The sequence below is a fragment of the Hyperolius riggenbachi genome, chromosome 3 (assembly GCF_040937935.1).
Source record: "Hyperolius riggenbachi isolate aHypRig1 chromosome 3, aHypRig1.pri, whole genome shotgun sequence".
In the NCBI taxonomy this organism is placed as follows: Eukaryota; Metazoa; Chordata; class Amphibia; order Anura; family Hyperoliidae; genus Hyperolius; species Hyperolius riggenbachi.
In genome coordinates this window covers 468,826,422-468,845,911 of record NC_090648.1, presented here as the reverse complement: position 1 = coordinate 468,845,911, position 19,490 = coordinate 468,826,422, and the positions used below count along the sequence as shown (strand labels likewise).

At 42.8% G+C, this 19,490-nt stretch overlaps 1 protein-coding gene across 6 annotated transcripts in view; it reads left to right on the top strand.

Moving 5' to 3' along the window:
- The window catches only part of SOX5 (SRY-box transcription factor 5), a 369,889-nt gene extending 351,781 nt beyond the window's left edge, over window positions 1-18,108 (top strand). For 5 of the 6 annotated variants that reach the window (XM_068277987.1, XM_068277990.1, XM_068277988.1 and 2 more), the window contains 4 exons: window positions 2,820-2,928; window positions 5,481-5,654; window positions 11,855-12,071; window positions 13,563-18,108. In XM_068277987.1, coding sequence (XP_068134088.1) covers window positions 2,820-2,928; window positions 5,481-5,654; window positions 11,855-12,071; window positions 13,563-13,866 — 804 coding nt within the window. In that variant the 3' untranslated portion in view covers window positions 13,867-18,108. The remainder of the gene's footprint in view (window positions 1-2,819; window positions 2,929-5,480; window positions 5,655-11,854; window positions 12,072-13,562) is intronic. The other variant, XM_068277989.1, reaches the window with a different exon arrangement.
- Window positions 18,109-19,490: the final 1,382 nt, after the last annotated feature.

Below are 19,490 nucleotides of genomic sequence, written 5' to 3'. Positions count from 1 at the left end.
GCTGAGAAATCTCACTATTGTGGGAGGGGAGGAGACACAAACTACTGCAGGTAGATCTCACCATTGTGGGAGGGGAGGAGACACACACTACTGCAGGGCAATCTCACCATTGTGGGAGTGGAGGAGACGCACACTACTGCAGGGAGATATCACCATTGTGGGAGGGGAGGAGACACACACTACTGCAGGGAAATCTCCCCATTGTGGGAGGGGAAGAGACACACTACTGCAGGGCAATCTCACCATTGTGGGAGAGGAGGAGACGCACACTACTGCAGGGAAATCTCACCATTGTGGGAGAGGAGACACACACTACTGCAGGGAAATCTCACCATTGTGGGAGAGGAGGAGACACACACTACTGCAGGGAAATCTCACCATTGTTGGAGAGGAGGAGAGATACACTACTGCAGGGCAATCTCACTATTGTGGGAGAGGAGGAGACACACTACTGCAGGGCAATCTCACCATTGTATGAGGGGAAGAGACACACTACTGCTGAAAAATCTTACCATTGTGGTAGGGGGAGGAGACACACACTACTGCAGGGCAATCTCACTATTGTGGGAGAGGAGGAGATACACTACTGCAGGGCAATCTCACTATTGTGGGAGAGGAGGAGATACACTACTTCAGGGAAATCTCAGCATTGTGGGAGGGGAGGAGACACAAACTACTGCAGGGCAATCTCACTATTGTGGGAGAGGAGGAGACACACACTACTGCAGGGAAATATCTCTATTGTGGGAGGGAAGGAGACACAATCTACCGCAGGGATAGCTCACCATTGTAGGAGGGAAGGAGACACAATCTACTGCAGGGATATCGCACCATTGTGGGAGGGAAGGAGACACACACTACTGCAGGGAAATCTTACTATTGTGGGAGGGGAGGAGACGCACACTACTGCAGGTTTCCTTTCACTTTGCTTTGTGTAGATTTATGTTTTTTCATGGTCTTTCGCTATTTACTTAATTGACACACAAATAAGTTATCACAGAGAGGTGCATGTGTAGAATGATATGGTAACATCTTGGCGATCCGGTGCAATTTCTCTTCCATGCAATGACTCTTACCTGCTCCGCACTTCCTGCTGCCGCGCCCGCCAGGCCCTCCAGTGGCGGCACAAATGGAATCATATGTTCGGCATCCTGTCATCTATAGGTAACAGCTGGTGACTCTGCTGTGATGTTCGCGTGTTTTGTCCCGAATATCAGAATAAATATTTGCTGGTGATTTAGCAGTGGGCGCTTGGAAGAGCTTTTCGCAATCACAAGACGCCCATAACTAATTAGCGATCTTTATGTGAAATCTGCATGCCAATTTCAAGACATTAAACAGATTTTATTGGCCGTTGGATCGACATCTTGTTCATCAGCGCCACGTAATTAACTTGTCGGATGAGGTATGACTGGGCGCTGTTGTGAGGAGGTTGGTGCTGCTTCTACCTGGCTGCCCTTGAAGCGATGGCAGGGGGGGAGGGAGATGAATAATGATGGCGTAATATAGCAAACATCTCTGTACGGAATAATCTCAGCACCTTCAGCTTGCTCCGCCAGCGCCGCCGACGGCACAGACAGGTCGCGGCGTTTAATAAGGTCTCGCGGAGCAGTTAGGAATCCCATTCTTGCGCAAACACTTCATGGTGTCAGTGTTCTAAGCGGTGTTATTTTAGCATTTCGCCAGTCCTGTGGAATGTAACGCAAATGTTTAAAGTGAAATCACACTTTGGAGTACACAGTTTGGTATGAGCTTGTATCAGGGCTGCGTAACTTGCTTCTAAAACTTAATGCAGTAGTGTCTGAGTTATTTAGAACTCAACTAACCATGAGTCTCAACCAACCAGGTCAAATTGCCGGCAGTACTCACAGTGGTGAAAGCCACAATGGTCAGCCGACAATCAGGCGTGTGTACAAACCCCAACCCACAAGAGATCCACTGGACGGATCTACTCACCCCCAGCGACGCCTCTCCCCCCACCTGTTTCCATTGTTTGCGCCGATCCTCCGCCCGCCATGTGACGTCACTGTCTCGCATGTGCTGCTTGTCCCTCTGTTAATGTTTAAATCTACTTTTTTAAGTTTTAACGGTCTTATTGTTTTTGCTCAATGACACATTCATTGAAGTATGCCAGAGCTAAAAATCTATGAACTATTGACCCTTTTTATCTCTTTCCTGCTCTCATAAGCCATTTTCTGCTAAGAAGGTGTTTTATAGTTGGAATGTCTTATCAGTGAGGGTCACACTGTAGTCACTTCCTGTCAGGTACCTGATATTTAACGCTTTCAGGCAGAGAAAGAAAAAAAGGAACACAGCACAGTTATTTCTGTGCTAGGCACTGTACATACCCATGTCTATCTTATTCTGTCACGTCACCTCGGGTATCCTTTAAAGGCTAATCCACACACAGTATTTTAGATGTAGTGGCCCATTGCCTTTCATAGTGGCCTTGCACTGCTGCTTTGTAGAGTGATGATCTGTGGCAAGCCGGGTGTTATAAACAAACATTACGGTTCTTCATTGTTCCCCATAGCGTTTGCCACTTTATATATGTTGTGTTCAGCGCTCCAGTGACAATTACGTTAAAAAGACAACAGGCTGAGAAAGGCTGTTATTTTTCCGACAGACATCCTGTTTGGCCATTTATGCAGACAGCCCACGGGGTTCCCTTTTCCTGCCTTAGTAATCAGCGGCACAAAGCATAAGGTCTCCTTAGTTATTTGACACACCTGCACTAATTGGGTGATTGCAGTTTTGCTGTTGGGAATGCTGAGGAATGATGAGGTAGAGTAATAATGTGGATTTTGTTCCTCTTATAGGACAAGGGGTCACTAGATTGTTTGTCCCAGCAGATGACGGGCAAGCCAAACGAAGACGGAAAATTCAGCCACAACATGATGGATTTTAACTTGAGTGGAGACTCCGATGGTAAGCGCTAATTTTACCTTTTTCTCTCTCCATCCCTACTTCACCTCCCAAACCAGTACGACCCCCCCCCCCCCCCCCCCCACCCTTGTGCCCAGCAAGGAGTGGCCCTCCTCCTGTGCTACCCGGTTACTGCCTGCAGACCTATAGATCAGCATGGGGGCAGTGACAAACCTACTCCCCTGTTGGGCCTCTCTGCTGTTCCTGCTGCAACCACTAGGTGCCACTGTCCTCTCTGATTTCTGCCTTTCTCGTGGTTTGAATTGCTCTACACATCACAGGATGTGCATCACACTGAGAGAAAGGCAGAGAGGCCAGTGACACCTAGTGGCTGCAGCGGGAAAGTCTGAGAGACCCAACCGGGGAATAGGAAACAAAAGTGTGCCTTCCTAAAACAAGGTATTTGCACTAATTCAGGTTGAAGTGACCCTATGATGTCTCCCCCCATGCCTCACCGCTGAATATGCAAATTATCCCTTGTTGTCCCTGTAAGCTAGCCACACCTCCAGAGTCGCTGGAATGCAATGATGTGTCAGCTTGTTAATTGTACAGAGCTGCAATAATCCAACATGCATACAGACTGCTGTAGACTGGTCGGTCTTTATCACTGCATGGCATGGATTAATGTGGCTCTATGGGGTAGAATATGGGGGGGAGTAGGCAAGCTCCATCACTGCCACCATGCTGTTCTGTATTTTTGAGTGGCAGAGCCAGAGGAGGACAGTAGGGGGACTGGTGGGGGAGGAGGAATTCTGGGCCAATCCTCTCCTTCTGGGCCTTCCTGCTGCGGTCACATGGGCTGCTCCCCCCCATAGTAACAGCAGTGGTTCAGACTGAACCCAGGACTGCTATGTGTATAGACGTACAGTAGAGAGAACTTCTGTCCCCTGATAGCTGGGAGTTTTTACGGCTGTAAAATGGGTAAAAACCTAAACCCCTGCTAGGTACAAACCCCTGCTAGCTATAACACCCTGCTAGCTATAACACCCTGCTAGCTATAACACCCTGCTAGCTATAACACCCTGCTAGCTATAACACCCTGCTAGCTATAACACCCTGCTAGCTATAACACCCTGCTAGCTATAACACCCTGCTAGCTATAACACCCTGCTAGCTATAACACCCTGCTAGCTATAACACCCTGCTAGCTATAACACCCTGCTAGCTATAACACCCTGCTAACTATAACACCCTGCTAACTATAACACCCTGCTAGCTATAACACCCTGCTAGCTATAACACCCTGCTAGCTATAACACCCTGCTAGCTATAACACCCTGCTAGCTATAACACCCTGCTAGCTATAACACCCTGCTAGCTATAACACCCTGCTAGCTATAACACCCTGCTAGCTATAACACCCTATCCTAGCCATAACACCCTGCTAGCTATAACACCCTGCTAGCTATAACACCCTGCTAGCTATAACACCCTGCTAGCTATAACACCCTGCTAGCTATAACACCCTGCTAGCTATAACACCCTGCTAGCTATAACACCCTGATAGGTACAAACCCCTGATAGGTACAAACCCCTGATAGACACTGATCACTGAACCCACAGAGATCACGAGGCAGCACATTTTATTGAAACCAGTCCTTGCTAATCGTAATAGCCCAAATGCCAGTGTTCTATATAATGAATTGATTCTTCACACAGTCACTCTTAACATGTTTAGCCATCATTATGTCCTTTAGTTTGATCTCTTTCTCATTAGTGCAGATGAGACGACTAATTGAATTTGATAGAAGAATCCAATAAAAAGAGTCATCACATGCAAAATTAATTGTGATCAGTCATTCAAAAAACACTTTTCTCTTACTTAAAGTGAACCAGAGACGAAGCACCCTCATGTATTTTACCATATATATCAGTGGAAAACATTCGAGAAACCACCTACCCTGCTCTCTGTTTCATTCTTCACCGTTCAGCCTGCTTGTTATCAGTCTTGATAAAATCCCCGACTGAGCATTCAGTCTGGCTTTGCTCAGGAATCATTATAGCTGAGTCATTATAGCAGAGCCAGAAGGGGGCAGGCATGGGCTTGAAAAGACATCATAGAAGACAGACTCAGCTATAATGATTCCTGAGCAAAGCAGACTGAATGCTCAGTCGGGGATTTTATCAGGGCTGGTAACAAGCAGGCTGAACAGTGAAGAATGTAACAGAGAGCAGGGTAGGTGTTCCCCATCGTTTACGTAGCCAGATGTGCCTCCCTTACCCATGTTTAGCAAGCCATATGTGCCTCCCCTACCCTCATTTAGATAGTCAGATGTGCCTCCCCTTCTTGTTCTGTTGCTAACGCTTCTGCACTCCTCTGCAGAGGGAGGGAGAGCAGGGGCACCTCAGGCAGCCACAGCTGCCTCTGACTCACTTGGGGTGCGGTGGCCATGCTCTGCGCCCCATTACAGTGCTGCGCCTGGGGACATGTGTTCCCCAGTTGCCCCACCCATAGCTACGCCTCTGGATCCTAGGCTGCATGTTGTAAACTATATTAAAGTGCCACACTTGTGCTGAACCCCCCTGGTGATTTACTCTCGTTGTTCCATTTGCAGGAAGTGCTGGCGTGTCGGAGTCACGGATATACCGGGAGACGCGGGGCCGCGGCAGTGGAGAACCTCACATCAAACGTCCAATGAATGCCTTCATGGTATGGGCAAAGGATGAGCGGAGGAAGATCCTGCAGGCGTTCCCCGACATGCACAACTCCAATATCAGCAAGATACTAGGTAAAGAGACATCAGCGTCCTCCATACTGCAAGTGCCACATTGTACCACGGAGGGACTGGTATCTGTTACATGGGGCCAGACCTTGTACTGACCCTTCATCATGGCCCTTCATGTAACAATAAAAATATACAGCAGACTGCACAGATGGCAGACTACCCGCGACAATCATTCATTTGAAACAACTCATGTTGGATCACGGCGCAACCGATCGTTCAGTTCTCTACTACTTTTGTGGAAAAATTAGAATGATCATTTAAAGAGTAACTGTAGTGAAAATAAAAATTTATAATTTTTTTTGCACTATTAATTTATAGATTATTTAGTCAGTGTTTGCCCCTTGTAAGATCTTTCCTCTCCCCGCTTTACATTCTGAAATGTATCACTGGTGGTGACATCTTTAGTTCTGCCAGGTGATCCGTACGGAATGTTCTATGCACAGAGGGTGATACTGCTTGATTGGCAGTTGGAAAAAAGCTGTTAATCCCCACAATGCAACAAGGTTCACCGACAGAAAACTGTCATGGTCCTTACATCACACTGTGGGAGGGGTTTCACCACAATATCAGCCATACAGGCCCACCTGATGATCTATTAGAGGAATGGTAAAGATTTCTCATGGGAAAGGCGGTATCAGTTACTGATTGGGAGGAAATTCAATCTTTGGTTACAGTTTCTCTTTAACCACTTGCCGACCGCGCACTCATACCGCGTGTCGGTAAAGTGGCAGCTGCAGGACCAGCGACGCAGTTCTGCGTCGCCGGCTGCAGGCTAATTAATCAGGAAGCAGCCGCTTGCACGAGCGGCTGCTTCCTGTCAATTCACGGCGGGGGGGCTCCGTGAATAGCCTGCGGGCCGCCGATCGCAGGCTAAATGTAAACACAAGCGGAAATAATCCGCTTTGTTTACATTCGTACAACGCTGCTAACAGTAGCAGCGTTGTACTAGATCAGCGATCCCCGGCCAATCAGCGGCCGGGGATCGCTGTCACATGACAGGCAGGAGCCTGTTAGAGGCTGCACAGGACAGATCCGTTCCTGTGCAGCCTCCGATCTCTCGGGGAAGGGAGGGAGGGGGGGAATTTCGCCGCGGAGGGGGGCTTTGAGGTGCCCCTCCCGCAACACGTAGGCAGGCAGGAGCGATCAGACCCCCCCCAGCACATCATCCCCCTAGTGGGGAAAAAAGGGGGGTGATCTGATCGCTCTGCCTGCACCCTGATCTGTGCTGGGGGCTGCACAGCCCACCCAGCACAGATCAGCTAAAACAGCGCTGGTCCTTAAGGGGAGGTAAAGGGTGGGTCCTCAAGTGGTTAAATGGTTTGTGGCCCATCGTTCTTTTTTTGTTTTTGCACAGATAGTTCGGGGAATGGTCGTTCAGCGGCGGAGAATCCCTGATCCATCTGTCCGTGGGTAATTCGCTTAAAGGTGGCCACACACCATACAATTTTTAAAATATCAATTCAAAAATTACAATCAATTTTTTTGACTGCCTGGTCATATTTTTGAATTGTTACAATGTACCACACACCTATGTTACATTTTTCCCCAATTATGATAAAAATGATTGGAAACTGAGAAAATTGCTAGGGTGTGCATATTAATAAATTGACAATCTAACACACACCATACAATCTTTAGAAAAATCTATTTTTTTCGGGAGATCCGATCATATTTATCGAATTGCTGTAATATCTGATCATTTTATTGTATTGTGTGTGGCCACCTTAAAGAGTAACCGTAACCAAGAATTGAACTTCATCCCAATCAGTAGCTGATTCCCCTCTTTACATGAGAAATCTATTCCTTTTCACAAACAGATCAGGGGGAGCTGTATGGCTGATATTGTGGTGAAACCCCTCCCACAGGAAGCTGTGAGGACAATGGTCCTGGCAGTTTCCTGTCTGTGATCCTCGTTGCATTGTGGGAAATAACTGTTTCCAACTGCCAGAAAAGTAAGTAGCAGCTACTTCCTGTGACATCACCTGCCAGCAGTAAAAATGTCACCATGTGATAAATGTCAGAATGTAAATCAGGGAGAGGAAAGATTTTACAATGGGCAAACACTGACTATATCGTTTATACATAATTATTGTAAAAATGAGGCACTTTTTTTTTTTTTATCAGATTATTTTCACTGGAGTTCCTCTTTAAGGCTTACAACTCAGTCGCTTCTTTTGTCAGATAGTTTCATATAGAGGCCAGCTGCTGCACTGCATCAGGAAGTAAATGGACTTTCTGGAAACCTGCTACAGTAATGCTGCCTCTGCTACAGTCTCATCAGATTTCCACACTCTATCCCCTGATAACACAGCACACGTGTTACAGGAAGAGGCATCGGGGCCATATTTCACCCCGCGGGCAGCGGAGCAGCCATTGTCTGCGCTGACACCTTATAGACACATTCCCTCTACTGCGGACACTGGAGCCGATCTGACATTTCTGCCGTCTCCCGAGAGCGTCGCTGACATTTTAAAGGGCTTAGAGTGTTTTATACGACAGCGAGGTCTGTTCTCAATCAGCCGTTCCCCCAGAAATTGTTACCAGAAGGAATGGCCGCTGACTGTTTGGCCGCGGCTCAGGAGCGTGCGCGCACATCTTTCTTTCATTACACATACAGTAGTTCGCAGACAATGTGCAAATTCATTGCAGATCACGTTAAAATAATATATGACAGACTTCTCTGCCCCGGAAACACGACTTCTCCGCTCTCCGTAACCAGAGCCAGGGAGAGGAGACACAGCAAGTGCACAGAGGGGAAAGCGAGTGTAGTAGAGATCGCTGATCCATTCACATCAGTCTGTGCGCCAGAGGAGCTTACACTCTAATGTCCCCACAGCAATCACACTCTGTTATAGTATACAGTCTGTGACCTATTCCACGGTGCTGTACAGAGATCACCGATCCATTCATGTCTCTGCACCAGAGGAGCTTACACTCTGTCCCCACAGCAATCACACTCTGTTCTAGTATACAGATATGTCTGTGACCTATTCCACGGTGCTGTACAGAGATCACCGATCCATTCATGTCTCTGCAACAGAGGATTACACTCTAATGTCCCAACCACAGTCACACACTATTATACATTTATCTACCTATGACCTATTCCACAGTTCTGTTCAGAGATCACTGATCATCCATTTACATCAGTCTGAGCGCCTGAGGAGCTTACATTCTAATGTCTGCACAGAAATCCCACTCTTTTATTAGCATACAAATATATCTGTGACATATGCCACAGTGTTGTATAGATATCACTGATCCATTCACATTACTTTGTGCACCATAGGAGCTTACACTCGAATGTCCTCACCACAGTCACACTCTGTGATTAGTATACATACAGTATGTATGGCTCCGACATATTCCACAGTGCTGTATAGAGATCACTGATCCATTTGTATCAGGCTTTGCACCAGAGGAACTTGCACTCTAATGTGCTCTCCAAAAACACACATTATTATTCTTCATTTATATAGCCTTGACATTCTTCAGTGTTGTACTGTGTAGCAAAAATGTAGTCATTCACAGTGGACAGAGAAGCCTACATTGTACTGTCCTGACAACTGTCTCACACCATTCACATCATTCAGTGCCACAGAAGAGCTTACACTCTACACTAATGTCCTCACCACAGTCACACGCTGTTATTACTATACCTACATTTGGCTCTGACATATTCCACAGCGCTGTGCAGAGATCAGTGATCCATTCACATCAATCTCTCCACCAGAGGAGCTTACACTCTGTCCTCACAACAGTCAAACACCATTCACATTGGTCTGTGCACTAGAGGAGCTTACACTCTAATGTCCTCACAACAGTCAAACACCACATTGGTCTGTGCATCAGAGGAGCTTACACTCTAATGTCCTCACCACAGTCACACATAGTTATTAGTATCCATATATATATATATGGCTCTGATATATTCCACAGTGCTGTACAGAGATCACTGATCAATCTATATCACTCTTTGTACCAGAGGAGCTTACACTCTATTGTGCTTTCCACATTATTATTATTATACATTTACATAGCACTGATGTTCTAATCTACAGTGTTGTATAGAGAAAATGTAGAGGCAGAGGATTAGCAGGACAGCCGGGCAATTTTTTATTAATAAAATAAATAAAAATATCAGCCTCCATATCCCTCTCACTTCAAATTCCCTTTAATAAGGTACATGTCACTTGTTTAGGGTTGGAAACTATATGTGCGTCCTATTTTTCCTCCTATGCACAGGACTAGGATTTGGAAGAATTGCCCTCTTATTACTACTTGTATTTTTTTATTTTTATCTTGTCAGAATCATGACAGGATTTGGCGCCCGGACCTGACAGGGCGTATGTTTGAAGTCTGACTTACACGATGTCAGATCTGGTTTCTCTGACAGCTCTCTGCCTGCAGAAGAGATCTGTCTGGATTGGCAGCGGGATGATTTGATTGCAGCCAATACAGACATTACTGTAGCTGCTCAGTATCTGTGTCAGAGTTATGCCTACGCTGTTCTCCACAGAACTCTATCTCACTGAACAATTACCGTGCAACGCCTCACAGGAACAACAGCAACAGCACTCCAGTCCCAGTCAGCTTCTCCACAGCCAGCAAATCATTTTACATCAGGAAACCGCAGCTGCTTATAGTCTGCAGGTTCCTGTGCAATGTTTCTATGTGATCAGAGGACCTTACTCTTAAAGAGTATTTGTTTTGCCATATTTCCAGAGGTACCCCAATCTGTAAAATGACATTCCGAGAAGAGTTTAGAGACACTGTCCATGCACATTGCTAATAAATTGCTGACACTTAAAGTGAACCAGAGACGAAGCACCCTCATGTATTTTACCATATATATCAGTGGGAACATTAGAGAAAACACCTACCCTGCTCTCTGTTTCATTCTTCACTGTTCAGCCTGCTTCTTATCTGCCCTGATAAAATCCCCAACTGAGCATTCGGTCTGGCTTTGCTCAGGAATCATTATAGCTGAGTCTGTCTTCTCTGATGTCTTTTCAAGCCCAAGCCTGCCTCCTTCTGGCTCTGCTCAGGAATCATCATAGCTGAGTCATTATAGTAAAGCCAGACTGAATGCTCAGTTTGGGATTTTATCAGGGATGTTAACAAGCAGGCTGAGCAGTGAAGAATGAAACAGAGAGCATGGTAGGAGTTTTCTCTAATTTTCCCACTGATATATATGGTAAAATACATGAGGGTGCTTCGTCTCTGGTTCACTTTAAGGTGGCCATACATCAGGCGACTTGGTGAGCGATCGACCATCCGATTATTATAATCGGATCAGATAAAAATAATCGGAAAATAGGGACACAGAGAGCCCAATATAGTGTAGCAAGTCGTAATACCAAGATAAGAGGAATATCAATAAATACACTCGCAAACCAGGGTTACGGCCAAGGCAACCACTGTGTAGGCAGGTGGGGAGATTAGACCTGACCCCACTCATGTTTAGAAGTCGCTCTCTGTAGATCGGAAAGATGGGGTAACACCCCTCCAACAAGGTTGGACTAGACCAGGCATGGGCAAACTTGGCCCTCCAGCTGTTAAGGAACTACAAGTCCCACAATGCATTGCAGGAGTCTGACAGCCACAGTCATGACTCATAAAGGCAAATGCATTGTGGGACTTGTAGTTCTGTAACAGCTGGAGGGCCAAGTTTGCCCATGCCTGGACTAGACTGTAAACTGAAGTATTTAACAGAGGCGCCACAGTAGTATAAAAACAAGTAAAATCTGTTTAAAAAAAGAGGAGGCAGTATGGACTTACCTCCTCCAAGTAGACACCAAAAAGAGTTGGTTTAAACAAACAATTAATTCATAATACTCCAAGAGTATTGGAATATTATGAATACATTGTTTGTTTCCCACAAAGGTTCGCAGAGAGCAAACCGTCAGGACCAAGGTCCTGACATCACACTGTGGGAGGGGTTTCTCCACAATATCATCCATACAGAACCCAACCAACCCCCCCCCCCTCCCCCATGATCTATTCAAGAGGGATATTAGCTACTGATTGGTATGAAGATCAATACTGGGCTAAAGTTCCTCTTTAAACTTTCTTCATCACCAACCACATAACTGGAATACTGGCTAAGTACAAAACAACATTACGAGTGACTTGGAGGACCTACAGATCTGTGTGTGTTACTCTTGTGTGCAGCATTAATGTTACTGTGCGTTTGCCCTTAGGGTCTCGCTGGAAAGCCATGACCAATCTGGAGAAGCAGCCTTACTACGAGGAACAGGCTCGCCTCAGCAAACAGCACCTGGAGAAGTACCCGGACTACAAGTACAAGCCACGACCAAAGCGCACCTGCTTAGTCGATGGAAAGAAGCTGCGAATCGGCGAGTACAAGGCGATAATGCGGAACCGGCGACAGGAGATGAGACAGTATTTCAACGTAGGGTAAGTGTTGTAGTGCATATTTATACCTGCTGGTGCCGTGTCCATTAGGTGTTAGTATCAGGAACTGGGACTTCTCATGGTGCCTGTTTTTATGGATTCTACAAGACGGCAAGGGACGCATTGGTGCTCATGGGGGCTGGAGAAAGCCTCCAGCCCCATGAGCACCTATGTGTCCCTTGCCGTCTTCCCGAGTGCCTCCGTTCAGCTACAGTTACTCCCAGTTATCTGGCTCAGTCGCGCCAGTCAGCTTATCTGTGCATGCGCGGAGGGGCTGGGCATGCGCAGAAGAGCTGACTGAGCCGGATTAACGGGGCTGATTGTGCTCGAACGAAGGCACTTGTGAGGATGGCAAGGGACGCATCGGTGAGGATGGCAAGGGACGCATGGGGCTGGAGGAAGCCCTGGGTAAGTATCGAATCTTTTAGTAACACCATCTCAGGTCTACTTTTAAGCTGGTCATGCAGGGCCAGATCATTAGATCCCCCTCTGGTCAGATTTGATGACCATACACTAAAGAGTGTTGTCCAGTGCTTTTGAAGTCTCACATTTCCTCCTGTACAACTTCTGGCCTCCTCCAGTTTTCAGCATTACCAAGATTCTGTGACTCGGCACATGCTGTGACGTCACACATGCACCACCAGTGTCACGTGGTACAAACGTGCATGGTGACAGGGGACGCTGGAGGAGACCCCGGGTTGTGTCGGCATAGATTTGAGACTCTAATCACTAAGTGCGGGGTACACACTGAACACTTGGGGGACATTGAATATTGAACGCCAATCCAGCGATGGCGACCGAGATTTTTCCTGCCATTCTGATTAATCCATTTTGTCCATTTAGTGTGTGTGTTTTTGCTAGCCATCACTAGAATATATAGGAGGCCTAATACACATTCTACTTAGCATGTAATTTTGGAGCCAAACTATCTATTCTGGATTCTAAACTAAGATTTCCAGCTAGCGCGGTTTGTTTGAGGTAGCTTGTTTTACGGGGTTTTTTTTTTTTGCTGTCCATGTTCTCTTGTAGAAGCATTTTGTTTCTTCCTGTTCATACAGGAAGTGGGTAAATCTCTCCCAACAGAGAACACAAAAAAATAACACCCTTTCTTGTAGAATAGAGGAAGCCCCCATTAAATCTTTACTGCTGCTCTTCCAAAAAAAAATATATATATATATATATATTCAGTCTTCTGAGGGAGGTACACTTAATGGGGGGAAACTCCCCAGAGGGGACATACAAAAGTAAGAAACCAAAGCTAGCTTGACTCTCAGTAAGCAAACATTCTACAAAGATCACCTGACAGGTCTGCAGATGTCACCACTTGTGATAAATAAACACTGCCTAAAAATGTATACATGAATATTGTAAAATAAATATACACACACACACACACACACATATTATATTAACCCTCAAGCATCTGTCAAAACTTTGTTGAAAAAAAAGAAAACGTAAAAATTTCCAACATTTTTACACCTTATTTTATTTCAGGCAACAACAAGCACAAATTCCCATCGCTACAGCAGGCGTGATGTACCCAGGAGCCATGTCCATGGCAGGAATGCCGTCGCCCCACCTGCCTTCAGAGCACTCAAGCGTCTCAAGCAGTCCGGAGCCCGGCATGCAGGTTATCCAAAGCACTTTTGGCATAAAAGGGGAGGAGCCCCACATCAAGGAGGAGGTCCAGAACGATGACATGAACGGTGAAATGTATGAGGAGTACGACGAAGAGGACGATCCAGATGTGGATTATGGCAGTGACAGTGAAAATCACAGTGCGGGACAAGCCAACTGATGCAGGGAGTGTGGCATGAACATTGGCGGACTTCATAAGGCGCAGCCTGACTCCCCCTCATCATTGGCAGAGCATGAGTTTTTCGGATACACTGACTGTTACTTTAACTGTTCTTAAAAAAGTAAAAACAAAAAAACAAAAATAAAACTAGCTGGGACATCAACTGACAAAATAAACTCTCGACCCGAAATGCGTGGGTTGGAAAGAAATGAAATACACAGATTACAATGGAATTTCCACCAAAAGAATGGGATAAGCTATGGGTAAACTAATGCCAGTAAATTTAGCTGCTCAGCACTGACGTCTTACCCTTCAACTTTATTTTTTTCGTATATAAAAAGAAAAAAAACAAAAAACTTGGCTGTTTGTTCTACAATGTTCTAGAAATTCTCACTCAGGTACACAGTGCCAACAAGTGGCTTGTGAATGTGTTTTGTCGTTTTGTGCTAAATTTTAAAGAGGAATAAGATTTTTTTTTTTTTTTGGTAACGCACCTGAAAAATAGATTCTCCTGTCTGGCTCCTCCTCCTCCTTCCTTGGCATTTTGGGCGAATCCAAGGGACTGTCGTGTGTGTGTGTGTTGCGCGTGGACCCCTCAAATCTGTCCCATTTGTACCACGGACTTTATTTCTCAACTGTTGCATATCTCTTTGCAAGTGCCAAATTTGTAATGATGTGCTGAATTAGCTCATAAATTTTTACATTTGTTTATGGTCTGTCTTAAGTTAGGACAGTGTTACTTCTTAGACAATCTCTTACTGACAAATGACCAGCAGCAGGTAAAGAAAAAAAAATGTTTTTCTTATTTTACTTTAAACGGTAGTCGCATTACTCAGGTGATGGCAAAAGACATAAAAAATAGAGTGATTATTTTATGTATTCGCGTGTGTGTGAGCGTGTAATGGTTCGTACCATGTTTAAAACACGGGATGAAATCCCGAATCCTATCTGTCACCAGACTATAACAAGCCTTTAATAAAGAAATATTTGCACTTCAGCTATTTAGATGGAAACAGGCGGAAAAGAAAATTAAATATTGAGAATAAAAAATAAAAAGCAATTTTTTAAATGTTTTTTTTTTTTTCTTTATAGAACTATATTAGTTCTTAAAATGATTGAACTCGATATGATTTGGCCAGAAATGTCCCTTCCCCTATTTTTTTTTCTTGTATTACTTTTGGACCTGGTGCTTGGTTCAGCAACATTTTACTCTGCTGTACATCATGGAAAGGTTTTGGGAACTCAAATCTTGCCAAGCTTTTAAATGGAAATTCAATTAGACAATAAATAGGCCCATTGTATACTTGTATGTATATGTAGGCCAGCGGTCTTTTTTTTTTTTTTTTTTTCTTTAAGGGTTCCTTGTATTGTATCAAGTTACTCAAGAATTTTCATATTTTACTGGGATTACAGCCATTTTTTTCTATACGAGACAATAGCAGAGAGATGCATAAATTGCAACTTACATTTTCTCCTCTCTGGAGATCAGTCATGCTGTACTGTCCTTTGAAAGTTTGTTGAGCAAACTTTTGCAATTAATGTTTGTGCTGCACCTTGACTCCGTCCCTGTAGGAAAATAATCATAACCACAGAAGTTAGATTAAATATTTAGAACAATCATCTAAAAAAAAATTATAGGCTGGCTTTGTTATTTTTGAATTTTCCTTGCCTGCTGATCACATAAATGTGATTATGTTTAAGCAGAAACATGTATAGACAATCTTCCTCTGTACAAGCTGGATGCGAGATACTGTCACCGATATCACCATTTATATATATTTACTTCTCATTCTAGGCGAAGATGATATTTTTTAACACTAAGCTCTTGGGCCCTTACTAAAAAAACAACAACAGTATTGTTGCATGTCAGTTTTTTTTATATTTCCTGCATTTTCAGGACTATTGTTCTGAGAACTGCCTATTATTAATGAACGGTAATTGTTATAATTTTGCTGGTTAGCTTTTTCCAGATTAGTAAACTCTGTAATTTATTTTATTCATTTTTTTTTTACATATTTCATTGTTCTAGTTTGGCAGTGCAGAGGAAGACAAAACTGTCTAGAAACAAAAAGAAAACTAAACTATATCATTTATATCTTCCTTAACTTCCCTTCTCCTTAAAAAAAAAAAATAAAAAAAATTTGTTCAGAAATGTTTTAATTTTTAAGGCAAGCAGAATTTTTCTAAGAAATCTTCTCATGTCTACCTTTTTGTATTTCATTTCAGAGTTTGTCAGAAATATTTTAAGCACTGTGTTTCGACAGAAAAACAGTTGGAGGTGTTTCTTTATGCTGTTATTCATTTACAATGTGAAAAAATTACCCCCTCCTTTTGTAAAAAAAAAACCTTTAAGTCATGACTTTGTCTCACATTTGCTGGACACTTTAATTGCTGTCATGTTAAATGCGCTCTGTTCGAATATGTGACTTTGGCTACAAGGAATACTTTGTTTAAGCTCCAGGTAGATGCCACCAAGGCGGCCCCTGTGAAGGCCAAGCATAACACGCCAACAGTTATTTTACTGTTCAGGGCCACACTTTTTGGCTATCCTCAGTGATCCCTATTTTCCTTGGCTCCATGGTATTGCTTCTTGCCAGTAGTGTGTTTTTTTTGTTTTTTTTTTAAGAAACTTTGCCAGAGAGACTGGCACATAAAAAGAGGTGAACCCCAAGCATTGATTTTCCACTATTTTCTTAAAAAGTCAACATTGCCCCTAGCATTGGCAATCAGTCAGCACAGGATCATTTCATACTATTTTATGAACCAGGTTCTTACACAACCAACAGCCTTCGCTCTAAATTTAAGCTCACCTATTCCATAATGTTAAAAAAAAAAAATAGCATACTGGTAATTGCCTGCCACTCAGATTGAATCCATTGTAATAAATTTGTAGTTTTTCTTGTTTCTTTATGCTGAAGTCTTGGTGGCAGCCCTTTTAGTAAATTATTTATCATTTTATTTAATCATTCTCTTAGTTCATTAACTCCAACTGTTGCTTACTGAGATTTCACAAATGTAAAATGGAGCTTTCAGGCCAACCGTACAAAAGTCCTAATTAAATGTTTAGTAAAAACTCGCAGAAATATTATTTAATACATTTGTCTTGAAGAATTTATACTAATCATAGAAAAAGAAACATTTAAAATATGTTCACTCGGCCTCTGAAATATTCCTGTGAGTTTTTCATCTGTTTCTGACAATTTGTGATCATGCCACAAAACATATTAACCAGTTTCTAAAGTTTTGACCATGTTTTATAATTTATAAGTAAAAAAAAAAAAATCAGTATCATCTTATACGTATGCTATGTGACTTTTTTTTTTTTTTTTTTACACCCACCCTGTTTTCCTCAAATAGGGGTATGCTGTTTTGGTCACCTTGGTTATTATACTCTTCATGTCTCGATTTTCGATTGTTAAGATTCCTATTTAATTGTGCTTTATGAATTTTCTGCTTGCCTCCTGTAAGATTTTTATGGATATAAATTGCCAGATCACCTATTTTTTTTTTTTTATATATATATTTGTAACTCTGGGAAGAGGTGACCATTAAAAAGCAAAACGGTACAAATATGATCAGCAGGCTGTAGTACCAAGGGAAAGAACCCCAACACGCCATAGTTTTACCGTGAAAGAAAGAAATGTCACTTCATTTATATCTGAATATCCAGATAAGATTTCATTTTAAGTTTTTATTTATGTTTTTTTTATGTGCAGACTTACTTGGTGAATGCATTGGAATATATATACATATACAATTTTTTTATTTATGTCCTTAGGAAAAAAAAAAGTTTTAATGTTGTATTTTTTTTCTATATTTGCGTGGTTGCTGGCTGCATAAGTTTACCCAGCGTTTGGCTGAACATTTAAAAAAAAAATAAGAAAGAAATTCTTTTGGGTGTAGAAGAGAAAGATAAGACAATCAAATGCCTGGAGCTTAAAGAAGCAAAGTATGTGCAACCGACCATCTCACTTGAAATTTAATAAAAAAAATAATTATGTAAATATAACATAGAGTAATAGATTTATATTTTGTTCATAACATATAGTGTAATATAAGTTGTATATTTTCATTTTTTTTTTGTTCTGTTTTTCAGTCATGCCACAATAATGGAAAAAAAAAAGAGGATTTATTGTACTCTTAAAAAAAATGTGCGTTTCAGACATCCTGTTTCTGCATTCCCCTCTTTTTCAGTATTACTGCCCTGCAAGGCACCAATAAAACTGCAGATGTGTTCCTAAACCTTCCTGTCTCTGAGTTTTACTCTCCACCACCTGAAACATGATGCTTGGCTTCCTGTGTCTTCCTAGAGTCCATTTGTAGACAATGCACTGCATAGAAATGTAGTTTGTGGCCACAGTCCGCCCCCCCTCCTCCCCACCCTTTCCTCCCCCTTCCCCACCCCTCAAGTGATCAGACTATGAAGACCCCCCCCCCCCCCTGTAATTATTCCGTAGCCACTAATTTGTTGTATGGAGCCGACTTTAAAAAGCACTTCCATGAAAATACTGTAAATTGATCACTACGTTGAAGTACCCCCTTTTTTTCTGCTGCTTTAATTTCTCATTAACTAATATTCTTCGAGATAATTTATTTAAAATTAAATCACACTTCACCGAAGTCATTAGGGTAAATATTAGTGTAACAAGATTGCATAATTATTTTTCAGTAAAAGGGGGGTAAAAATACCTGCTTTAACATGAATTAAAAAGTTGCTCCTATACTTCCTCTGTGTGCCACACCTGAGGAGTCTCAGCAAAGCAAAAACATTGTAAGAACTGTACATAGTTAGAAGCAGGTTGTGGTCAGAGCAATTTTTGGGTCCTGGTGTCGAGGTCGTAAAAAAATGCACCAACGCCTATAAAATTGAACTAAAAGAAAAAATATGATAAAATGTTCTATTTCTCAGAGAGTAGTTATCATAAATAATTTGTCTATACATTAATAGCAGTACCTAGTACTGTAGAATTTCATTATAGTAAACTCTGATATAGTAAACCACTGGATATAGTAAACTCACTCCTCAGGTCCCAACAAACGCGTCTGTATAATTATACAATGTATGACCAATTCTGATGTAATAATCTTTTGATATGGTAAACTACTGGTACTGTTCCTGGTCCCTTGGAGTTTAATATAAAGGGATTCTACTGTACACAAAAATGAAATGAACCAATCAAGAAACAGTGTTCTCCCCAGAATTTTTTTCCAGCTGGGTGGCATGAAAAAGCAACCGGGAGGGGCGAGATGAAAGAATGCAGGGCTGGCGCTTCTATGCTCAATTCTGCTTACAGCATAGGAGGAGGTGAGCCGATGACAGCCGGGTGCTCACCAAAACTAGCCGGGTGGAGCACCCAGCTAAAAGGGCCTGGGGAGAACACTGAAGAAACATTTCCATACAATTTGCATAATCTTGCATCAATTCAGAAGTATTTGCATCTCATTGACCTTCCCTAGTCGCTACTGTGACATCCAGCTGAGCTATTATTCAAACGGACATTCATACTGTATATTATTTTAATAGAGTAGTCATTTTATATGAGCTGTAATTTTTTTAAACAAGTGTACTTGAGTGTTAACTTAACACATGTAACTATTGTCAGCTCCTGTACAAATTCTACACA